Source organism: Schistocerca serialis, unplaced genomic scaffold (assembly GCF_023864345.2).
Source record: "Schistocerca serialis cubense isolate TAMUIC-IGC-003099 unplaced genomic scaffold, iqSchSeri2.2 HiC_scaffold_843, whole genome shotgun sequence".
Classification (NCBI taxonomy): Eukaryota; Metazoa; Arthropoda; class Insecta; order Orthoptera; family Acrididae; genus Schistocerca; species Schistocerca serialis.
Window position 1 is genome coordinate 2,233,023 of NW_026048456.1, and position 20,763 is coordinate 2,253,785.

Below are 20,763 nucleotides of genomic sequence, written 5' to 3' on the forward strand. Positions count from 1 at the left end.
TAACCTAAATTATCCTAAGGACAAAAACACACACACCCATGTCCGAGGGAGGACTCGAACCTCCGCCGGGACCAGCCGCACAGTCCATGACTGCAGCGCCTGAGACCGCCCGGCAAAGCGATGTCCGGACATGGAGGAGATACAGAGAGACAGGAACTGTCGATGACATGCCTCGCTCAGGCCGCCCAAGGGCTACTACTGCAGTGGATGACCGCTACCTACGGATTATGGCTCGGAGGAACTCCGCCATCTTTAAATAATGATTTTCGTGCAGCCAGAGGACGTAGTGTTACGATTCAAACTGCGCGCAAAAGGCTGCATGATGCGCTACTTCACTCAGACGTGTCACGCGGGATTAGCCGAGCGGTCTCAGGCGCTGCAGTCATGGACTGTGCGGCTGATCCCGGCGGAGGTTCGAGCCCTCCCTCTGGCATGGGTGTGTGTGTTTGTCCTTAGGATAATTTAGGTTAAGTAGTGCGTAAGCTTAAGGACTGATAACCTTAGCTGTTAAGTCCCATAAGATTTCACACACATTTGAACATTTGAACTCCCGACGTCCATGACGAGGTCCATCTTTGCAACCACGACACCATACAGCGCGGTACAGATGGGCCCAACAACATGTCGAAAGGATGGCATCAAGTTCTCTTCACCGATGAGTGTCACTTATGCCTTCAACCAGACAGTCGTCGGAGACATGTTTGGAGGCAACCCGGTCAGGCTGAACGCCTCAGACACACTGTCCAGCGAGTGCAGCAACGTGGAGGTTCCCTGCCGTTTTGGGGTGGCATTATGTGGGGCCGACGTACGCCGCTAGTGGTTATGGAAGGCGCCGTACGATACGTGAATGCCATCGTCTGACAGATAGTGCAACCATATCGGCAGCATATTGGCGAGGCATTCGTCTTCATGGACGACAATTTGCGCCCCCGTCGTGCACATCTTGGGAATGATCCTTCAGCATGGGTCGCTCGACTAGAGTGACCAGCATGTTCTCCAAACATGAACCCTATCGAACATGCCTGGGATAGATTCAAAAGGGCTGTTTATGGACGACGTGACCCACCAACCACTCTGAGGGATCTACGCCGCGTCGCCGTTGAGGAGTGGGACAATGTGGACCAACCGTGCCTAGATGACCTTGTGGATAGTATGCCACGATGAATACAGGCATGCATCAGTGCAAGAGGACGTGCTCCTGGGTATTAGAGGCACCGGTGTGAACAGCAATTTGGACCACCACCTCTGAAGGTCTCGCTGTGTGGTGCCACAACATGCAATGTGTGTTTTACATGAGCAATTAAAAGAGCGGAAATGATGTTTATGTTGATCTCTATTCCAATTTTCTGTAGAGGTTCCGGAACTCTTCGGAACAGAGATGATGCAAAACCTTTTTTAATGTGTATATTTTGATGCTCGGAAACTCGCTCATCGAAAGCTATAAGTGCTTCCCGTTGACCTAGAATCATGAAATTTGGCAAGAAACAAGTATCGAAAAATCAGAAAATTGTTAATTTATGATCATATACACCAAAAAATATTTTTTGTCATTTTTTATCCGTCTGTCTATCTGTTAAGACCCTATTTCCTTGGAATAGGTTGACACATCAAGTTAAAATTTATGTCACATACTAAGGTCAATGCATGTCAAAAGATTCACATACTTCTACACTGCTAAACTCACTCAAGAAAACCTATAGGGTGCTTCTCGTTGACCTATAATTTATAAATTTGGCAAGAGGTAACGTTTCACAGTATAAACAAAGGAAAAATCCGAAAATCGTTAAGCTGTAATCATATCACACAAAAATATCATTTTGCCGTTTGAACATCATCCGTCAAAAGTATAGTAGACGAAAACTACAGCCGGCCTGTGTGGCCGAGCGGTTCTAGACGCTACAGTCTGGAACCACGCAACTGCTACGGTCGCAGGTTCGAATCCTGCCTTGGGCATGGATGTGTGTGATGTCCTTAGGTTAGTTAGGTTTAAGTAGTTCTAAGTTCTAGGGGACTGATGGCCTCAGACGTTAAGTCCCATAGTGCTCAGAGCCATTTGAACGAACATTACAGCATGTAAACGTAAAATGTAAGTTGGTGTCAGTTTCAGTAAGCAGATAGAAATGTTTTATTAAATCTTTTCCCTCTACATATGTAAACTGAAATCTCCTAGTCGTTTCTTTTTGTATGTCCGGGTTACTCTGAGGAACTGGTGTAGAGATTCTGACGCGGTCTTGGAATTCCGAAGACCAATGTCTTGCTAGTATCGATATCGATAGCAGGCAAAATCGTTAAGATTCTCGATTCCCACGATAACATAACTCTGTTTCTCATCGAGTGTCCCTTACCGCTGTTTACAGACCAGGTCTTTATCCAGATTTCAGTCGTTATGCAGAGATGAAGATCTTGCACATGACACACTAGAGTCAAAAGCTGCATGAAACCCGTCTTCGGACTGGAGAGCATAAATACAATATGTGGATTTACAAAACACGTTTTACGCAGGCGTATTATTCGACAACTAAAATCTTCTCATTAGAAATCAATATAAATTCCGCAAATAGATTTCTTAAAGAAAGGCATCGCCATTTGACTATTTTATTGTTTATTTAAGTTCAACAAAGGTTTCGGCCTTTTATGCCATTTTCAAGTATTTGATTTTATGTCTAACATATATTGCAGGGCACTTAACATGTTGTCAAACTCAAAGTCGCCTATGAATTAAGGAAGACATTGGTTCCCCACAAAATGCCCGATGTAAGATGACCATCTTGTAACAGATCAGTAAATAATCGTGGGAGCACATCATATTTAGCAAAAACAGGGTTATTTTGGTAAATAAAAGATGAGCAGATGCCCTTAAAACGTAATGACTTTTAAATCATTGTATTTACACGGAAATAGGGAAGGGATTTCGGGTGATATTCACTGAAACAAAGGCATTTTTGCATGCATCTTTTCAGGAAATTTCAGTCACCAGCTTTCCGCTCAGAATGCGAAAATTTTTCTTGACGCCAACGTACATAGGGAGAATTGATCATCGTAATAAAATAAGAGGAATCATAGCTCGCGCGAAAATATGTAAGTGTTCGTTTTTGCCGCACGCCGTTCGAGAGAGGACTTATAACAGTCTGCCAGAGGTCCGACGAACCCTCTGCAAAGGACTTAAGTGTGGACTACACACTATCGTGCAGATGTAGATGATAGGCGAATGTGTTGTTACGAGCCACCACAAACTTCAGTATGAAATCAAGTGCAAGTCAAAACAAATGATTGTGCTCAAGTTTAAGTCACGGACCATGCTTGGGGAATAAGGTACGTGCGTGACTTTTCACCGGCTCATTTTGTCACTAATATTAAGACGTGCCAGTACTATCCATGATGGGCCTGTACGTTGCTCTGCAAGATGGTCTGATCTCAATGGTCTGGTAGAAATAGTTTTCCTGATGAGGGCAACCGCAGCTGAAGAAATCCGTGTTCCAGGAATAAACCGCTCTCAGCTGTATATGAACTTTTATTTACAGGAGCACGACCGGTTTCGCAATGTCAAACCCCTTCTTCAGGCGTACATGTTGTTGTTCTGGTCTTCAGTCCAGAGAGTAGTTTTATGCAGCTCTCCATGCTAGTCTGCCCTCTGCAAGCCTCCTCATTTCCGAGTAACTACTGCAACATACATCCTTCTGAATCTCCTTAGTGTATTCATCTCTTGGTCTCCCTCTCAGATTATTACCCTCCACGCTTCCCTCCAGTAATAACTGATGATCCCTTGATGCCTCAGAATGTGTCCTACCAACTGATCCCTTCTTCTAGTCAAGCTGTATATCTTCATTAGTTACGTGATCTACCCATCTAATCTTCAGCATTCTTCCGTAGCACCACATTTCGAAAGCTTCTCTTCTCGTCTTGTCTAAATTGTTTATGGTCCATGTCTAACTTCCATATATGGCTACACTCCATACAAATATTTTCAGAAAGAACTTCCTGACACTTAAATCAATACTCGATGTTAACAAATTTCTCTTCTTCAGAAATTCTTTCCTCGCCATAGCCAATCTACTTTTTATATCCTCTCCACTTCAACCATCATCAGTTATTTTGCTCCCCAAATATCAAAACTCATCTACTACTTTAAGTGTCTCATTTCCTAATCAAATTCCCTCAGCATCACCTGATTTGATTCGACTACATTCCACTATCCTCGTTTTGATTTTCTTGATGTTCATCTTGTATCCTCCTTTCAAGACACTGTCCATTCCGTTGAGCTGCTCTTCCGGGCCCTTTGCTGTCTCTAACAGAATTACAATGTCATCGGCAAACCTCAAAGTTTTGATTTCTTCTCCATGGATTTTAATTCCTACTCCAAATTTTTCTTTTGTTTCTTTTACTGCTTGCTCAATATACAGACTGAATAACATCGGGGATAGGCTACAACACTCACTCTCTCACTGTCTTCTCAATCACTGCTTCAATTTCATGTCCCTCGACTCTTATAACTTCCGTCTGGTTTTTGTACAATTTGTAAATAGACCTTCGCTCCCTGTGTTTTACCCCTGCCACCTTCAGAATTTGGAAGAGTGTATTCCAGTCAACATTGTCAAAAGCTTTCTGCGAGTCTACTTTCACAAAAAGTAGGCAAAAAGCTAACGACGAAAAAGATAAAGCCAGCGTTCTTTATTCCACAGGATCTTGGCCAAAGACTTGTACACAGAGACAGGGTAGTCTTTGAAAAGTACGGCGCTAATGGTGTCTATTGCATCAGCTGCGGCAAATTCGGTAAGGTATACGGGGCAGGCTGTCAGAGGGATTGTTACTAAGGTCCGAGAACACCAAAGTGTGAGGAATTCGAAGTCTACTTCAAATAACCACATCAGTGCTTCTGGTCACTCCATAACAAGTGTAGTTAATAATTTAAACGTCTTACACAGAGATGTAAAGGGGCAGACCTTAACATTCTAGAACAGGTTGAAATTACGCAGAGTTTAAAGCTATATCCCAAACCGCCCTTAATAATCAGGTCGAGATAAGGTTGTAACCTCCCAACAGATAAATTATCTCCGTAACCTCGCAATAATAATGTGACTAATCTCTCAAAAAAAATTGTGACTTATATATAGCCTTTCAATAATTAAGTGACTGTGAACCTAAACTGGTAAATCTGGACGTTTACAATGCTGTGTCACGGCCCTGAAAAGTCATTATGAATAAATTGAAAATTCGTACCTCAATTGAGTCGCCGGATAACGCTATCTATATATCTGCTCCTATAAGAAATTTTTCTGGCACAGCGCAGTGCAATGCTGGCCGCTAGATTGTGCTATTTATGGAAAACCATTGATTTTATTTGCGATAATTGGCATGACTATGGATAGGAGAAATTAGTAAAAACTTTAAATTCAGATGAATGACTGTCAAAAGTTATTTTTATAAGAAAGATTATTATTGAAAAATTATTGAAAATTATTTACATGTGACTTTGATGTAACAATAGTACAAAATGACTTGTTGCAAATTACATATTAGCGCGGCAATAATTTTTTCTTCCTTATACCACATCGCTCAGGCACCGCATTCGCTCTCCACGACCGGTCCTGGTAATTCCATACAGGACACAAGTGCTGTCTGTGAGCTATACAACTAGACAACCGCTCTCTAAGAGCGACCTGATCCACCCGGCCGACTGCGAGCTACTACTACTGCGGCCGACACTGCTCTCTGGTCTGCGATTCTCGTATAGCTTACATATCGCAACCAGCGCGTGAGCAATCCATCGTAGTTACATCTGCTCGAGTGCGCTAGCAGTAAATTCCTTAGTCATGGACCTCTGACAAGGTATTACGATATATTATTTAACTTTGTTTGCCTCTGAAGGACACAATGTTATAGTTTTTCGACTGTTCGGTTATTGATCCAGGGCTTGTTTTTATAAGCTCTTACGTCTGGTCTATTTGGTTTTGTCTGTTTTTTTTTTTTATGGTGAAGTATTTTATAGTTGCATGATAGTTTTTTTGTTATGGGGGCCTCGATCATTCCCATGATATCTGGACACGTGCGAAAATGTTTGTACCTTTCGCGCTATGCGTGTTTGGTGGCGCCAGTGTCCACTGCAGCGACACAGGCGAGCACATTCACTGGCAGTGTGGTCCTGCACAGCTGGGCGGTAGGGGCTGTTCTCCGCCACTTGCTGGTATGAAGTTACCGCGCTTTTAACATGCCAGTTTTTCAACTGGCCAATTTGATCTATGGGGCCTGCTTGTTGCGGGTAATAGTATTTTATTTTCTGAAGGCTGAGTCCTCCCTCTTCCCCATACCGTGGGCTCAATGTTTTACTGGCGTGTGTACTACTGCAAAAAAGTTGTAATTTAAGGAGATGAGACCTGGATGAACTGAAATAAACAGAGGTTGTAGAGAGTTTCAGAGAGAGCAGTAGGGAACGACTGACAACAATAGAGGAAAGAAATACAGTAGAAGAAGAATGGGTAAATTGAGAGATGAAGTAGTGAAGGCATCAGAGGATCAAGTAGGTAAAAAGGCGAGGGCTAGTAGAAATCCTTGGGTAACAGAGGGGGTATTGAATTTAACTGATTAAAGGAAGAAATATAAAAATGCAGTAAAAGAAGCAAGCGAAAAGGAATACAAATACTTCTCTTGGCCAGGAATGCCCTTTTTGACAGTGATAGTCTGCTTTTGATGTCCTCCTTGCTCCGTTCATCACTGACTATTTTACTGCCTTTGTAGCAGAATTTTTTACCTTCATGTACTTCGTGACCATCAATCCTGATGTTAAGTTTCTCGCTGTTGTCATTTCTGCTGCTTCTCATTATTTTCGTCTTTCTTCGATTTACTCTCAGTACATATTCTGTACTCATTGCATTGTTCATTCCATTCAGCAGATCATGTGATTCTTCTTCACTTTCACTCAGGATAGCAACGTCATCAGCGAATCGTATCAATGATATACTTTCACCTTGAATTTTAATTCCACTCCTGAACATGTCTTTTGTTTCCATGACTGCTTCTTCTATGTACAAATTGAACAGTAGGGGCGAAAGACTACATCCCTGTCTTACACCCTACTTAATTCGAGCACTCCATTCTTGATCGTGCACTCTTATTATTCCCTCACGGCTCTTGTACGTAATGTATATTATTCGTCTCTCCCTATTTAGTCTTGCTTCCATTATCAACATCAGAATTGCCTCCATCGTGCCTTTACCTTTTCTAAAGCCAAACTGATCGTCATCTCTCATTTATGTATGAAAAATTATATACTCCATACTACCACCAAAGGCCGAGCAGCGATGAGCACTGCGTTCATTGAAGTTCTCGATGACGCGCTCACAAACATCTGGTGGGATGACGTTAATAACCTTTTTAATTTCATACTTCAATTGGTGTATTGTTTTTGGTTTGTTCAAATACATTTTTAATTTCACAAATGGTTCAAATGGTTCTGAGCACTATGGGACTCAACTGCTGAGGTCATTAGTCCCCTAGAACTTAGAACTAGTTAAACCTAACTAACCTAAGGACATCACAAACATCCATGCCCGAGGCAGGATTCGAACCTGCGACCGTAGCGGTCTTGCGGTTCCAGACTGCAGCGCCTTTAACCGCACGGCCACTTCGGCCGGCTGATTTCACAAATCCCCACTAAAAAAAAGTCACAAGGCGTAAGATCGCATGATCTGGAATTCCTGGTTGCCATGCAAGGGAACTTTTCATTCAGCGGGCAATCGTTTCACGGGATGTGTGACATGTCGTACCATCGAGTTGAAACCAGAAATCGTAATTTTTATCAATAAAAGTGAAAAACCAATCAGAGTGCACGTTTCGGTAACGGTGGCCTGGTCATTTTCAGGCTAAGTACGGGCCGATCACTCCTCCTTCCCAGCACTCACACCACACAGTCGTGTGTTGTGGACGCATCTCATCGATGGATTTTTGTTACCACAAATTCTTCAGTTCTGCTTGTTGACGTGCCCATTGAGGTGCAAGTGCGCCTCGTCTGAAAAAATAGATCTTTTTGCAAAGTCGTCGTTAAGCGCTTGTCGAGCCGAGGCCCCTTAAACAAATCGACGTCTCTCTCCGTGATCTTGAGGCTTCAGCTCTTGTGCAAGTTGACTCTTGTACGCATGCATTTTCAGATCTTTTGAAAGGATTTCATGCAGTGAACTTTGTGATAAATTCAATTGTTGCGCTCGTTTTCTTGCGTTCAAACAGAACGCGGTCGCTCCGTTTTCTTCTTTGAAACAGAGCCCGTGGTTTCAACCTTTCGGATCAACTTCCGGACTGATGGTTCGGTTGGAGCAGCATTACGTCCGATTGCCTCACGCAATTCACGAACGGTTACCGTGTGACATCCACTGGTTTTACAATAACTTCCGATCACTTGGATACGTTGCTCAGCTGTCACCTATTTCGTGACGAAAATTAACATGAAACAACAATGCTCACCACACGAAAGCTATCAGGCTAGGATTGCAGATAACAAACATGAAAAAACCACAGCTGCCAACAGTCATATTACAGAATGGCGCAAAATTCAAATGCGTCCTTAATTCTCAGGCACTCGACAGTTTATTTGGTTGTGTTGTGTGACACGGGCCTCAGTCATTCCCATGGTATCTGGATACGCGCAAAAACGGTTGTAGCTTTCCCGTTATGTGTGTGGTGCGCTAATGCCCTCCTCCATGGCACACATGAACACGTTCACGTGGACCTGTAGGACGTAGCTATTGCAGGGTTGTCCGCCGCTTCCTGGTATCAAGTTTATGCGCTTTTGACATGTCAGTGTTTCGGCTGGAGAATTTGATCTATGACGCCTGCTTGTTGCGAGTAACACAATTTTACACTACTGGCATTAAAATTGCTGCACCAAGAAGAAATGCAGATGATAAACGGGTATTCATTGGACATATATATTATACTAGAACTGACATGTGATTACATTTTCACGCAATTTGGGTGCATAGATCCTGAGAAATCAGTACCCAGAACAGCCACCTCTGGCCGTAATAACGGCCTTGGTACGTCTGGGCATTGAGTCAAACAGAGCTTGGTTGGCGGGTACAGGTTCAGCTGCCCATGCAGCTTCAACACGATACCACAGTTCATCAAGAGTAGTGACTGGCGTATTGTGACGAAGCAGTTGCTCGGCCACCATTGACCAGACGTTTTCAATTGGTGAGAGATCTGGAGAATGTGCTGACCATGGCTGCAGTCGAACATTTTCTGTGTCCAGAAAGGCCTGTACAGGACCTGCAATATGCGGTCGTGCATTATCCTGCTGAAATGTAGGGTTTCGCAGGGATCGAATGGAGGGTAGAGCCACGGGTCCTAACACATCTGAAATGTAACATCCACTGTTCAAAGTGCCGTCAATGCGAACAAGAGGTGACCGAGACGTGTAACCAATGGTACCCCATACCATCACGCCGGGTGATACGCCAGTATGGCGATGTCGAATACACGCTTCCAGTGTGCGTTCACCGCGATGTCGCCAAACACGGATGCGACCATCATGATACTGTAAACAGAATCTGGATTCATCCGAAAAAATGACCTTTTGCCATTCGTGCACCCAGGTTCGTCGTTGAGTACACCATCGCATGCGCTCCTGTCTCTGATGCAGCGTCAAGGGTAACTGCAGCCATGGTCTCCGAGCTGATAGTCCATGCTGCTGCAAACGTCGTCGAATTGTTCGTGCAGATTGTTGTTGTCTTGAAAATGTCCCCATCTGTTGACTCAGGAATCGAGACGTGGTTGCACGATCCGTTACAGCCATGCGGATAAGATGCCTGTCTTCTCGACTGCTAGTGATACGAGGCCGTTGGGATCCAGCACGGCGTTCCGTATTACCCTCCTGAACCCAACGATTCCATATTCTGGTAACAGTCATTGGATCTCGACCAACGCGAGCAGCAATGTCGCGATACGACAAACCGCAATCGCGATAGGCTACAATCCAACCTTTATCAAAGTCGGAAACGTGATGGTACGCATTTCTCCTCCTTACACGAGGCATCACAACAATGTTTCAACGGGCAACGCCGGACAACTGCTGCTTGTGTATGAGAAATCGGTTGGAAACTTTCCTCATGTCAGCACGTTGTAGGTGTCGCCACCGGCGCCAACCTTGTGTGAATGCTCTGAAAAGCTAATCACTTGCATATCACATCATCTTCTTCTTGTCGGTTAAATTTCGCGTCTGTAGCACGTCATCTTCATGGTGTAGCAATTTTAATGGCCAGTAGTGTATTTTGTGAAGTTTGAGTCTCCCCTTTTCTGATATAATGGGCTCAACGCTTTACTACCGTACGTACACCTTAAGAAGTGATTTGATTTCGCGAAATCGGGCGTGCTCCTGTAAATAAAAGTTCATATACAGCTTAAAGCGGTTTATTTCTAGGATATCAATCAACTGGACTTTTTTCTTTCGGGTCATCTCAAAACTGAAGTGTAACGCATTGATATCGCGTGGCGATGACTTGCTAAGAAATCTAATGCGGTTATTTTACCGAGTTGTGTGACCTAAAGTTGAAAAATAAATAAAAAATTCAGCTTCTGATGTTCCGTTCATGCTATTAAACTGAACTCCGTCCGAACAGGCCTTGAAGGCCCAAAAGTACCGACTGGCCGCCGGGCCGTCCTCGCCTCACAGGCGTCACTGGATGCAGATGTGGAGGGGCATGTGGTCAGCACCCGGCTGTATGTCACTTGACGAGACCGGAGCCGCTACTTCTCAATCATGTAGCTCCTCAGTTTGCCTCACAAGGGCTGAGAGCACCCCGCTTGCCAACAGCGCTCGGCAGACCGGACAGTCACCCATCCAAGTGCTAGACCAGGCGACACCGGTTAACTCCGGTGATCTGGCAGGAACCGCTGTTACCACTGGGCATGGCCTTTGGCCGTTCATGGTATTGGCGAGAAAAAAGTCTTATACACGGTATGACAGAAGGTACCCTCCGCTACGCGCTCATTAGAGATTTCTAAAGAACACTCCGAGGTGTAAGCGCCGCGAACAGGCTGTGTGGTAAGGTTACGGACTACTCTGGCTCACCACCTGCCTGCTGTCGTGGATGGAGCCGTGCTGTACATTTGAAAACTGTCTGCCCTTTCCTTTACAGGGTCATGCAGCTGTACCTGGACAAGAACAACATCAGCGACGTTCACGAGGACGCTTTTTCTGGGATGCCGAATCTGCGCGTCGTCGATTTCTCCAACAACCGGCTGTCTACTCTTCCGTCCAGTGTCTTCACGTAAGTCCAGTTTCATGTACTTCTTGAAGCTAGCTATTTACAGACTTGTCATATGCATAGTATCAGCATCAAACAAGACGCTTGTAAGCGACACACAATAAGTTATACGAATGCTTTTCACTGATTACTTCAAAAGTGGAAACAATAATCGTCCTTTTGGCAGGCCTACGAAATACACATTCATTCAAAAGTTTCAAGCTTCATTTACAATATTACTAGAAGTCTTCCGGGATGTTTCTTTCTGATGGCATTGCAATTCTCAAACCTTGGAAATTCCGTGTGACACTACACTGACGTGACAAAAGTGGTGGGTATTGTATTGTATCCTATTGTATGTTAACCGGGGGCCTAGAAACGACGGGGAGGCTCCGTCCCCGCCGCAGCCGCAGTGGTCCACAACCCCACGACGACTATCGCAGTCCACTTCACCCCTCCGCCGCGCCACACCGAACCACTCTTTCAGTGTTATTGTGCGGTTCGGGCCCCGGTGGACACCCCCCACACCTCCCCCATCAACTCGACCCCCTAAGCGAACGTCTCACACCGGACGAGTGCGTGGTAGAGTAACGGTGGTGTACACATACGTGGAGAACTTGTTTGCGCAGCTTTCGCCGACATAGTGTAGCTGAAGTGGAATAAGGGGAACCAGCCCGCATTCGCCGAGGCAGACGGAAAACCGCCTAAAAACCATCCACAGACTGGCCGGCTCACCGGATCTCGACACAAGTCAGCCGGGCGGATTTGTGCCAGGACCAGGCGCTCCTTCCCAATCCGGAAAGCCATGCGTTAGACCGCACGGCTAACCGGGCGGCCTAAAGTCATGGGTACTTCCTACTACTGTGTCGGCCCTCCCGACGTAGTGAAGCAACTCGACATGGCATGGACTCACCAAGTCCTCTGAAGTCCCCAGTAGGAGTTCAAATGGCTCTGAGCACCATGGGACTTAACTTCTGAGGTCATCAGTCCCCTAGAACTTAGAACTACTTAAACCTAACTAACCTAATGACATCTCACACGTCCCTGCCTGAGGCAGGATTCGAATCTGAGACCGTAGCAATCGCGCGGTTCCAGACTGTAGCGCCGAGAACCTGTAGGAGTACTGAGACATGCTGCCTCTATAGCCGTCCATAATTGCGAAAGTGATCCGGTGGCAGTATTTTGTACACGAAATGACTTCTCGATTATATCATATAAATGTCCTATGGGAGTCACGTCTTGGTGGCCAAATAGTTCCTTCAAATTGTCCACAATATGCTGCAAATCAATCACGAACAACTGTGGCCTGATGACATGGAAAATTGTCTTCCATAAAAATTCCATCGTTGTTTCAGAACATGAAGTCCATGAATGCCTGCAGATCGTCTCCAAGTAGCCAAATATAGCAATTCCGGCCAATTGTCGGTTCCATTGGACCAGAGGACCCAGTCCATTCCATGAAGCACAGCCCACACCATTATGGAGCCACCACCAGCTTCCACAGTGCCTCGTTGACATCTTGGGTCCATGGCTTCGTGAGGTCTGCGCCCCACTCGAACTCCACCATCAGCTCTTACCAACTGAAGTCGGGACTCATCTGACCAGGTCACGATTTTCCAGTCTAGGGTCCAACTGATATGGTCCTGAGCCCAGGAGAGGCGCTGCAGGCGGTGTCGTCCTGTTGGTAAAAGCTCTCGCGTCGGCCTGTTAACGCCAAATTTCGCCACACTGTCCTAACGCATTAGTTCGTCGAACGTCCAACGTTTGTCTCTGCGGTTATTTGACGCAGTGTTGCTCGTCTGTTCCCACTAATACTCTACACGAACGCCTTTTCTCTCGGTCGTGAAGTGAAGTCTTTCGGCCACTGCGTAGTCCGTGGTCAGAGATAAATGCTCGGAATTTGGTAATGTCGGCACGGTTTTGACACTGGTGATCTTGGAGTACTGAATTTCCTAACGACTTGAGATCGTGCGCCCAGAATCACGTCCGAACGTTTTCCCATAATCACCTGAGTACAAGCAACAGCTCCACCAATGCACTGCCCTCTTATACCTTGTGTACGTCATACTACCGCCCTCTGTGGACGTGCATATTGCTGTCCCACGACTTTTGTCATCTCCGTGTAGTGACCGTTACTTTATAAGACATATAAAAGAACCTGTGGTACAACCAATTCCCAATTCCAGCCGAGCAGTGCTTCAAGAAGACTATCTGTCGTACGACGGAGATGTTGTGCAGTGAGATACCACAGTGACTAAGACACTGTATTCATACACAATCTTATCAAAAGTATCTGGACACATGTTAGTGGACAATAATATGGGCTGTTTCCACCTGTCGTTCTTAAGACGGCTTGAACTCTGTGGAGAAATGGCTGTCTTTTCTTTCCTGGCAGCTGAAGCCAGAGGAGGTCGTATTGCTGGACGCTGCGATCTGGAGCGAAGTCGACGCTGGAACTCATCCCAAAGATGTTCCATTGGGATCAGGTCGGGACCCTGAGCAAGGCAGACCATTTCAAGAATGTTATTGACCACAACCCATTGCTTCTTAGATGCTGCTTTATGACAGACTGCCTTGTCATTGAATAACTCTCTTCAATCCCACAGAAAATCTCTGGAGCTGCTAGAAATAGTGGGTGCAGCATAGGAGTCAATATCCCTGCAGTCTGGCAGCTCTACAGGATCTAATCGTTAATGAGTGGCTTCAGCTGGACGTGACATACCTGAAGAAACCTGAGTCTCTGTGAGACGTTCAAAGTCTGTTCCAGTATTTATGCAGCCATGGAGCCCCAATGTAGTTTCCTAAAGACTGAGGTCTGGGTAATGTGTGGTGACTGTTGAGCCCATGGTGCTGGATGGTCAGACAGTGTGACGGCCTGTTGCAGGTCCAACGGGAAGTTGCAGAAGCTGGACCTGAGTAGGAACCCAATCCACCTGACTGGGGGCCGGATGCTGGACTCTGCCTCCCTGTACTGGCTTAACCTGTCGTGGTGTGGCATCTCCAGCCTGCCGGAGGACTCTTTCAAGGGAATTCCGCAGATGGTCATGCTCGACCTCTCCGAGAACCAGCTGGTCGTTCCAACAGCTCTGGTAAGTTGTCGCCATCTAACACAGTAACTGCTTTGTACTTATCGCAACCCTTCGGTGCATGAGTGTCTGTACTCAGGAAAATGCATGAGAGGGAACCTTTTAGACCCCTACCTTAAAACCAATAAAAATGTTGGTATTAACGAAAATATTATCAAATTTTGAAGGTGTCGGTGAGACAGAATGAAGAAGACAGCGTTTGTTGTGATAATGTGACATTTGACTTACACAATTATTGGAAATAACGATATAACTTTCCTGCTATTGAATAACTTTCAATTTCACTGGTCCATAGCAGAAGATTTGCTCATAAAAACAGCACTCTTCATAAATATATTTTTTGTGCATTTGTAGAAACTTTACCATTTCTATCTTATCGGTGAAGTACATGAAGCATCGTCTTTTTGGTGATCTTAAAGTTTCCGCCATCTTCGTTAGCTGGCGAACCGTGCAGTGACTTTCAGAACTTCCACTTCTCCATAACAGAGAAATTCTCCTTTTATCAGATATGTGAAAATAAACACAGGGCATTTATTGCTACTACATCTAATACGTTTGCCCATAAGACAAAATACTATCTTCATGTCTCTTTCAAGTGTGTGTACGTATCATCTGGCCCAGAGAAGCAAATCCTGATTTCCAGTCGTTATAGAATAAAACATTCTCTCAATTGTTTTTATGTTCTTCATCTACAGTGTTACTGTGGTGCAGTATATCACACTTTTTTGCCACATTACGTAAAATCGTCAAATTGTCTTTCAAACCACAGTGATGAAGATAAAACTTGTATCGAAGTGGAAGCCATCTTTTCTAGTGGAATTTCATTTTTATTTTGTTATACTACCTCTTAACTTAGCAAGAGGAATTCTGCTGGCATTGTGTAGCCATATTCCTCTCATTGGTGATAGTGATTTACTCTGTTGAGTTCCATCATGACCGATAAGGAAATCTATATAATCTGTATCATCTAATTCTTCACTAACTTCGCTTGTTCTTGTGACGAAACAATCATCTGTGAGCGGTATATATATGGACATGGCCATTTGTGCAAGGTTGTTTTTGTTTTTAAATATTTTAGTTATAACAAACTTTTCATAATGTGTTGTTTCTTCTCCATGTGACAACTTGGCGTGAGGTCCAACTTAAAATGAACGCATTCCACAACAAAAAGATTTTTTAAGACCTGAAGATGACAGCAAAGTCGGTCGAAACCTTTTGTTTTAAATAAAGAAATATTTATGCGATCTTGGCTTTAGAGTGTTTTTAGCAAGTAAACCAGATCGCTCCTTCTGTCTTCTCAAAATGGTACAGTTCAGCCATGCAGTAGAATAAATTTCCTTATTTCCGTCTATGAACACAAAATTGTTTCGATCAGCAATTATCATCTTCAAATCTGTCGCAAAACATGGGAAAAAACACAAATAAAACTAGTGGACTTCCTACATCTTAAAACACTAAAATAAGCCACAGTGAAAAATATTACTGAATTACATGTGGAAATATATGATAAGTCACACCTGTTTTGAAAACATGTCCTAATATAATGCATCCATAGTGGATCGTCTAAAGATAAACATAAAAATCAATGTAGCATCGTCGCATATATTCAGATTATGGTTTATACTAGGTCACAGTGTATGTTTGTGTCGTAAGCTCGTTAGATGTTTCTATTGTAGACATACACATATTGGTCACTTATATAAGTGTACAATATAGAATAAAAATAAGAATCCAGTAGGTAAATTCTAAAGTGGGCTTATCATGTGTGTAAGTTATTACGATAATAACATACAGTAAATTAAAAACACGACTGTAGTTGGATCGTTAAAAAGGAAACAGTTAAGTGACAATAATTCTGATACACTCTTGTGGCGAATTTTAGATAAAAATATATTGACATACATTAGAACAAGCTTACATAGCTAATAGAATACTATAAAAATAATAAAATAAATACCGAAAGAAGCCAAATGGACGAAACAATAGACTGCAGTAAGTAATCAGCGCTCTCTGTTGGCGTGGCCGCCATAGAGCGGCATAGGAACTTAAACAAGGATGAAACAACGTACCAATCAATTAATAAGATTATCTAGTAAATGAAATATATTATATACACATGTTTTGCAGCAGATCTGAAGATTGTCATTGCCGATCGGAACCGATAGACTAAGGACCTAACAATTTTGTAATCATAGACAGAAATAAAGAAATTTATTCTACACGTTCTGGATCACTGTTCTATCCGCAACCATGTCGCAGCTCGTCCAACTATAGGATCAGTTAACACAGGCAGAGGCTCAAAACATCGCCTGACAGTCAGTCTTGTAACACCGCCTAAGGCAGGTAAAGCTTCACAACATTGCCCAACATTGCCAAAGTTACGTAACGTCACGTAACACAGACAAAGCCTGTTGCCATCATTTAAAATACCCCAAGCGTCATGAGAACGCTTAACACAGCCAACGTCTTATTACATTGCTTAAGGCAGCTAAAGTCTCGTAATAATAGCAGAGCTTCATATCTTTGCCTGAGGTAGCCAAAACCTCCTAATTTGTGTAATGCAGCCAACGCCTTGTAGCGCTATTAAAGGTCGCCATAGCTTCGTAACATCACTCACTCAAAGTCTCATAACATATCATATGGTAATAAAAGCCTTGGAATATTTCTTAAGATCACCAAAGCTTTGTCGTTACTGTTAAGATATCAGAGCTTCATAATATCGTTTAAAGTAGCGAAAGCCTCGAAACATCACTTCATGTACCCAAAGTCTTGGAAAATTGCTTCAAGTAGCTGAAGTTTGGTAAGTTGTTTAACATAAATAATGTCTTGTAGCACTGCGTAAGATAGCTATCTCGCAACATTTGTTAAGATTGCCAAAGCTTCGTCGATGCTCTTAAGATAGCTAAGGCTTTGTAAAATTCTCTAACACAGCTGAAGCCTCTTAACATCAATTAACATAGCCAAAGCTACATAACACCACTTAACACAGCTAAAGCCTCAATATCGATTAAGATAATCAAAACCTAATAACAAAGCTAAACAGTCTTGTTACATTACCTTATGAAGTTAAAGCCTCATAACAGTATTTAACACAATGGAGCCTCATATTGCTGTCTCAAGTAGGCAATGCCTTGAAACTTGCTCAATAAAGGGAAAACGTCGTAATATCGCTAGAGGCAGCCATAGCCTTGTAATATCACTTTAAGTAACCAGTTTCGTAACATCTCATAATGTAACCACAACTTTGCAATCTTTCTTAAGACCAGCAAAGACTTTTCACTACTCTTAATATAGCCAAACCTTCGTAAGATCCCTGTGTATATAGCTGTAGCCTTGTGACATCGTTTAACACAGCCAAAGCCTTATAACATCACTCAACATAGCCAGAGCTTCACAACAACGACTACCATAGCCAACGACTGATACCATTGCTTGAAATAGCCAAAGCCTTGTAATTTGCTTAAGTAGTCAAAGTCTTGTAAGTAACCAAGTCTCATAACTTCTCTTAGCGTGACCGACCCTTGTAACATTTATTAAGATCGTCAAAGCCTCGTTGTTACTGTTAAGAAATCCACAGTCTCATTAGATGGCTGCATGTAGATAACATTTCGTAACACTACTTAACATAGATAACGCCTCATGACATCATTTAACACAGCCAAAGCCTTGTAACATAGCTTTAGATATCCAAAGCCTTATAAGTCGCTTAATGAAGACATTGCTTACGGTATTCAAGCTCTTATAATATTGCCAAACTGAAAATAGCCAGAGCACTCTAACGTCACTTGCTTTAGCCAATTCCTCGTAATTATTCGTAAGGATGAGACTCCACCCAAAAATTTAACTATCCTACTTTGCCGGTTTGAGTTGAGTTTCAAATCCTGTCTATCTTGTAAAGATGTGTCCTTTGAAGTCCAGAACTTGACTGGTTTTCTAGGTTTAAATTTTTACCATGATTTTAATGGTGATTTTGGAAACCAACATTTCTTACTTGGACCTCAATTTCACATTCTAGATTTTTCAGATACATTCAAAAGATTATTTGAATGCATAGTACCTGTTCCTTCAAAAGAATAGACTCCATACAGATCCCGCAGCCGTGAAACATTATATGCAAATTGAAGGGGGATCTCTGCTATTAGCCGTAGTAGGGCATCAAGAGGAATCAGCGGCGACGAGCGAAAATGTGTAGCAGACCGGCATTCGAATCTGGGACCACCTGCTTACTAGGGAGGTGCGGTAACCACTGCGCCATCCAGGACACAACGTTATTGGAACTGCACGGACTATCTCGGCATGCCTCAAGGCCGATCCACACTGCCATTGAGTGCCACGTATCCACTGTCCCTGTTCGCTACTTAAAGATGCCCACAGGAGATCGGGCGTATTTATGGATTCGCACTGGAGAAAGTTAATAGACACCACGCAGATCCCACAACTGTGAAACACTATATGTACACTACTGGCCATTAAAACTGCTACACCACGAAGATGACGTGCTAGAGACGTGAAATTTAAGCGACAGGAAGAAAATACTGTGATATGCAAATGAGTAGCTTTTAAGAGCATTCACACAAGGTTGGCGCCGGTGGCGACACCTACAACGTGCTGACATGAGGAAAGTTTTCAACTGATTTCTCATACACAAACAGCAGTTAACCGGCGTTGCCTGGTGAAACGTTGTTGTGATGCGTCGTGTGAGGAGGAGAAATGCGTACCATCACGTTTCCGACTTTGATAAAGGTCGGATTGTAGCCTATCGCGATTGCGGTTTATCGTATTGCGACATTGCTGCTCGCGTTGGTCGAGATCCAATGACTGTTAGCAGGATATGGAATCGGTGGGTTCAGGAGGGTAATACGGAACGCCGTGTTGGATCCCAACGGCCTCGTATCACTAGCAGTCGAGATGACAGGCATCTTATCCGCATGGCTGTAACGAAACGTGCAGCCACGTCTCGATCCCTGAGTCAGCAGATGGGGACGTTTGCAAGACAACAACCATCTGCACGAACAGTTCGACGACATTTGCAGCAGCATGGACTATCAGCTCGGAGATCACAGCTGCGGTTACCCTTGACGCTGCATCACAGCTAGGAGCGCCTGCGATGGTGTACTCAACGACGAACCTGGGTGCACGAATGGGAAAACGTCATTTTTTCGGATGAATCCAGGTTCTGTTTACAGCATCATGATGGTCGCATCTGTGTTTGGCGAAATCGCGCTGAACGCACATTGGAAGCGGGTATTCGTTATCGCTATACTGGCGTATAACCCGGCGTGATGATATGGGGTGCCACTGGTTACACGTCTCGGTCACCTCTTGTTCGCATTGACGGCACTTTAAACAGTGGACGTTACATTTCAGACGTGTTAGGACCCGTGGCTCTACCCTCCATTCGATCCCTGCGAAACCCCACATTTCAGCAGGATAATGCACGACCGCATGTTGCAGGTCCTGTAAAGGCATTTCTGGATACAGAAAATGTTCGACTGCTGCCCTGGCCAGCACGTTCTCCAGCTCTCTCACCAATTGAAAACGTCTTGACTAATGACCTCAGCAGTTGAGTCCCATAGTGCTCAGAGCCATTTTTGAAAACGTCTTGTCAATGGTGGCCGAGTAACTAGCTAGTCACAATACGCCAGTCACTACTCTCGATGAACTATGGTATCGTGTTGAAGGTGCATGGGAGCTGTACCTGTACACGCCATCCAAGCTCTGTTTGACTCAATGTCCAGACGTATCAAGGCCGTTATTACGGCCAGAGGTGGTTTTTCTGCGTACTGATTTCTCAGTATCTATGCACCCAAACTGCGAGAAAATGTAATCACATCTCAGCTCTAGTATAATATATTTGTCCAATGAATACCCGTTTATCAGCTGCATTTCTTCTTGGTGTAGCAATTTCAATGGCCAGTAGTGAAAATTGAAAGGGGATGACTGCTACCAGCTGCAGCGGACCAATTATTCCGTGACTGGACATTGCACACCACACTGTCACCTGTTGAAGGTGAAGAGAGTACTCGATCGCGAAATGCGGAACTTGTCCCTCAAATGCATCAGTTTTGCTTATCGACGAACCCACCCAAATGAAAGTGGGCTTCGTTGGTAGACCATGCATGCATGCATTGCACATACTAATTCCCATCACGCCCCGCGGGCAAGCGTGCAGTTTGAACGCCCTAACGGAAACCGTTGAGAAGTTATGGTGATTTTATTTCATATAGTTCAATAACTAAGCAGGGATGGATAGAGGACAAATCTAAGGATTTAGAGGCTTATCTCACGAGGGGTATGATAGATAGTGCCTACAGTAAAATTACAGAGATCTTTGGAGAAAAGAGAACCACTTGCATGAATATCAAGAGCTCAGATGGAAACCCAGTTCTAAGCAATGAAGGGAAAGCAGAAAGGTGGAAGGAGTATATAGAGGGTCTATACAGGAG

At 43.9% G+C, this 20,763-nt stretch overlaps 1 protein-coding gene across 1 annotated transcript in view; it reads left to right on the forward strand.

Annotated features, from left to right (window-relative positions):
* LOC126452262 (uncharacterized) overlaps positions 1-20,763 on the forward strand; it is a 136,998-nt gene that overhangs the window by 81,506 nt on the left and 34,729 nt on the right. The window contains exons 3-4 of the mRNA XM_050091053.1: positions 11,124-11,255; positions 14,116-14,320. Coding sequence (XP_049947010.1) covers positions 11,124-11,255; positions 14,116-14,320 — 337 coding nt within the window. The remainder of the gene's footprint in view (positions 1-11,123; positions 11,256-14,115; positions 14,321-20,763) is intronic.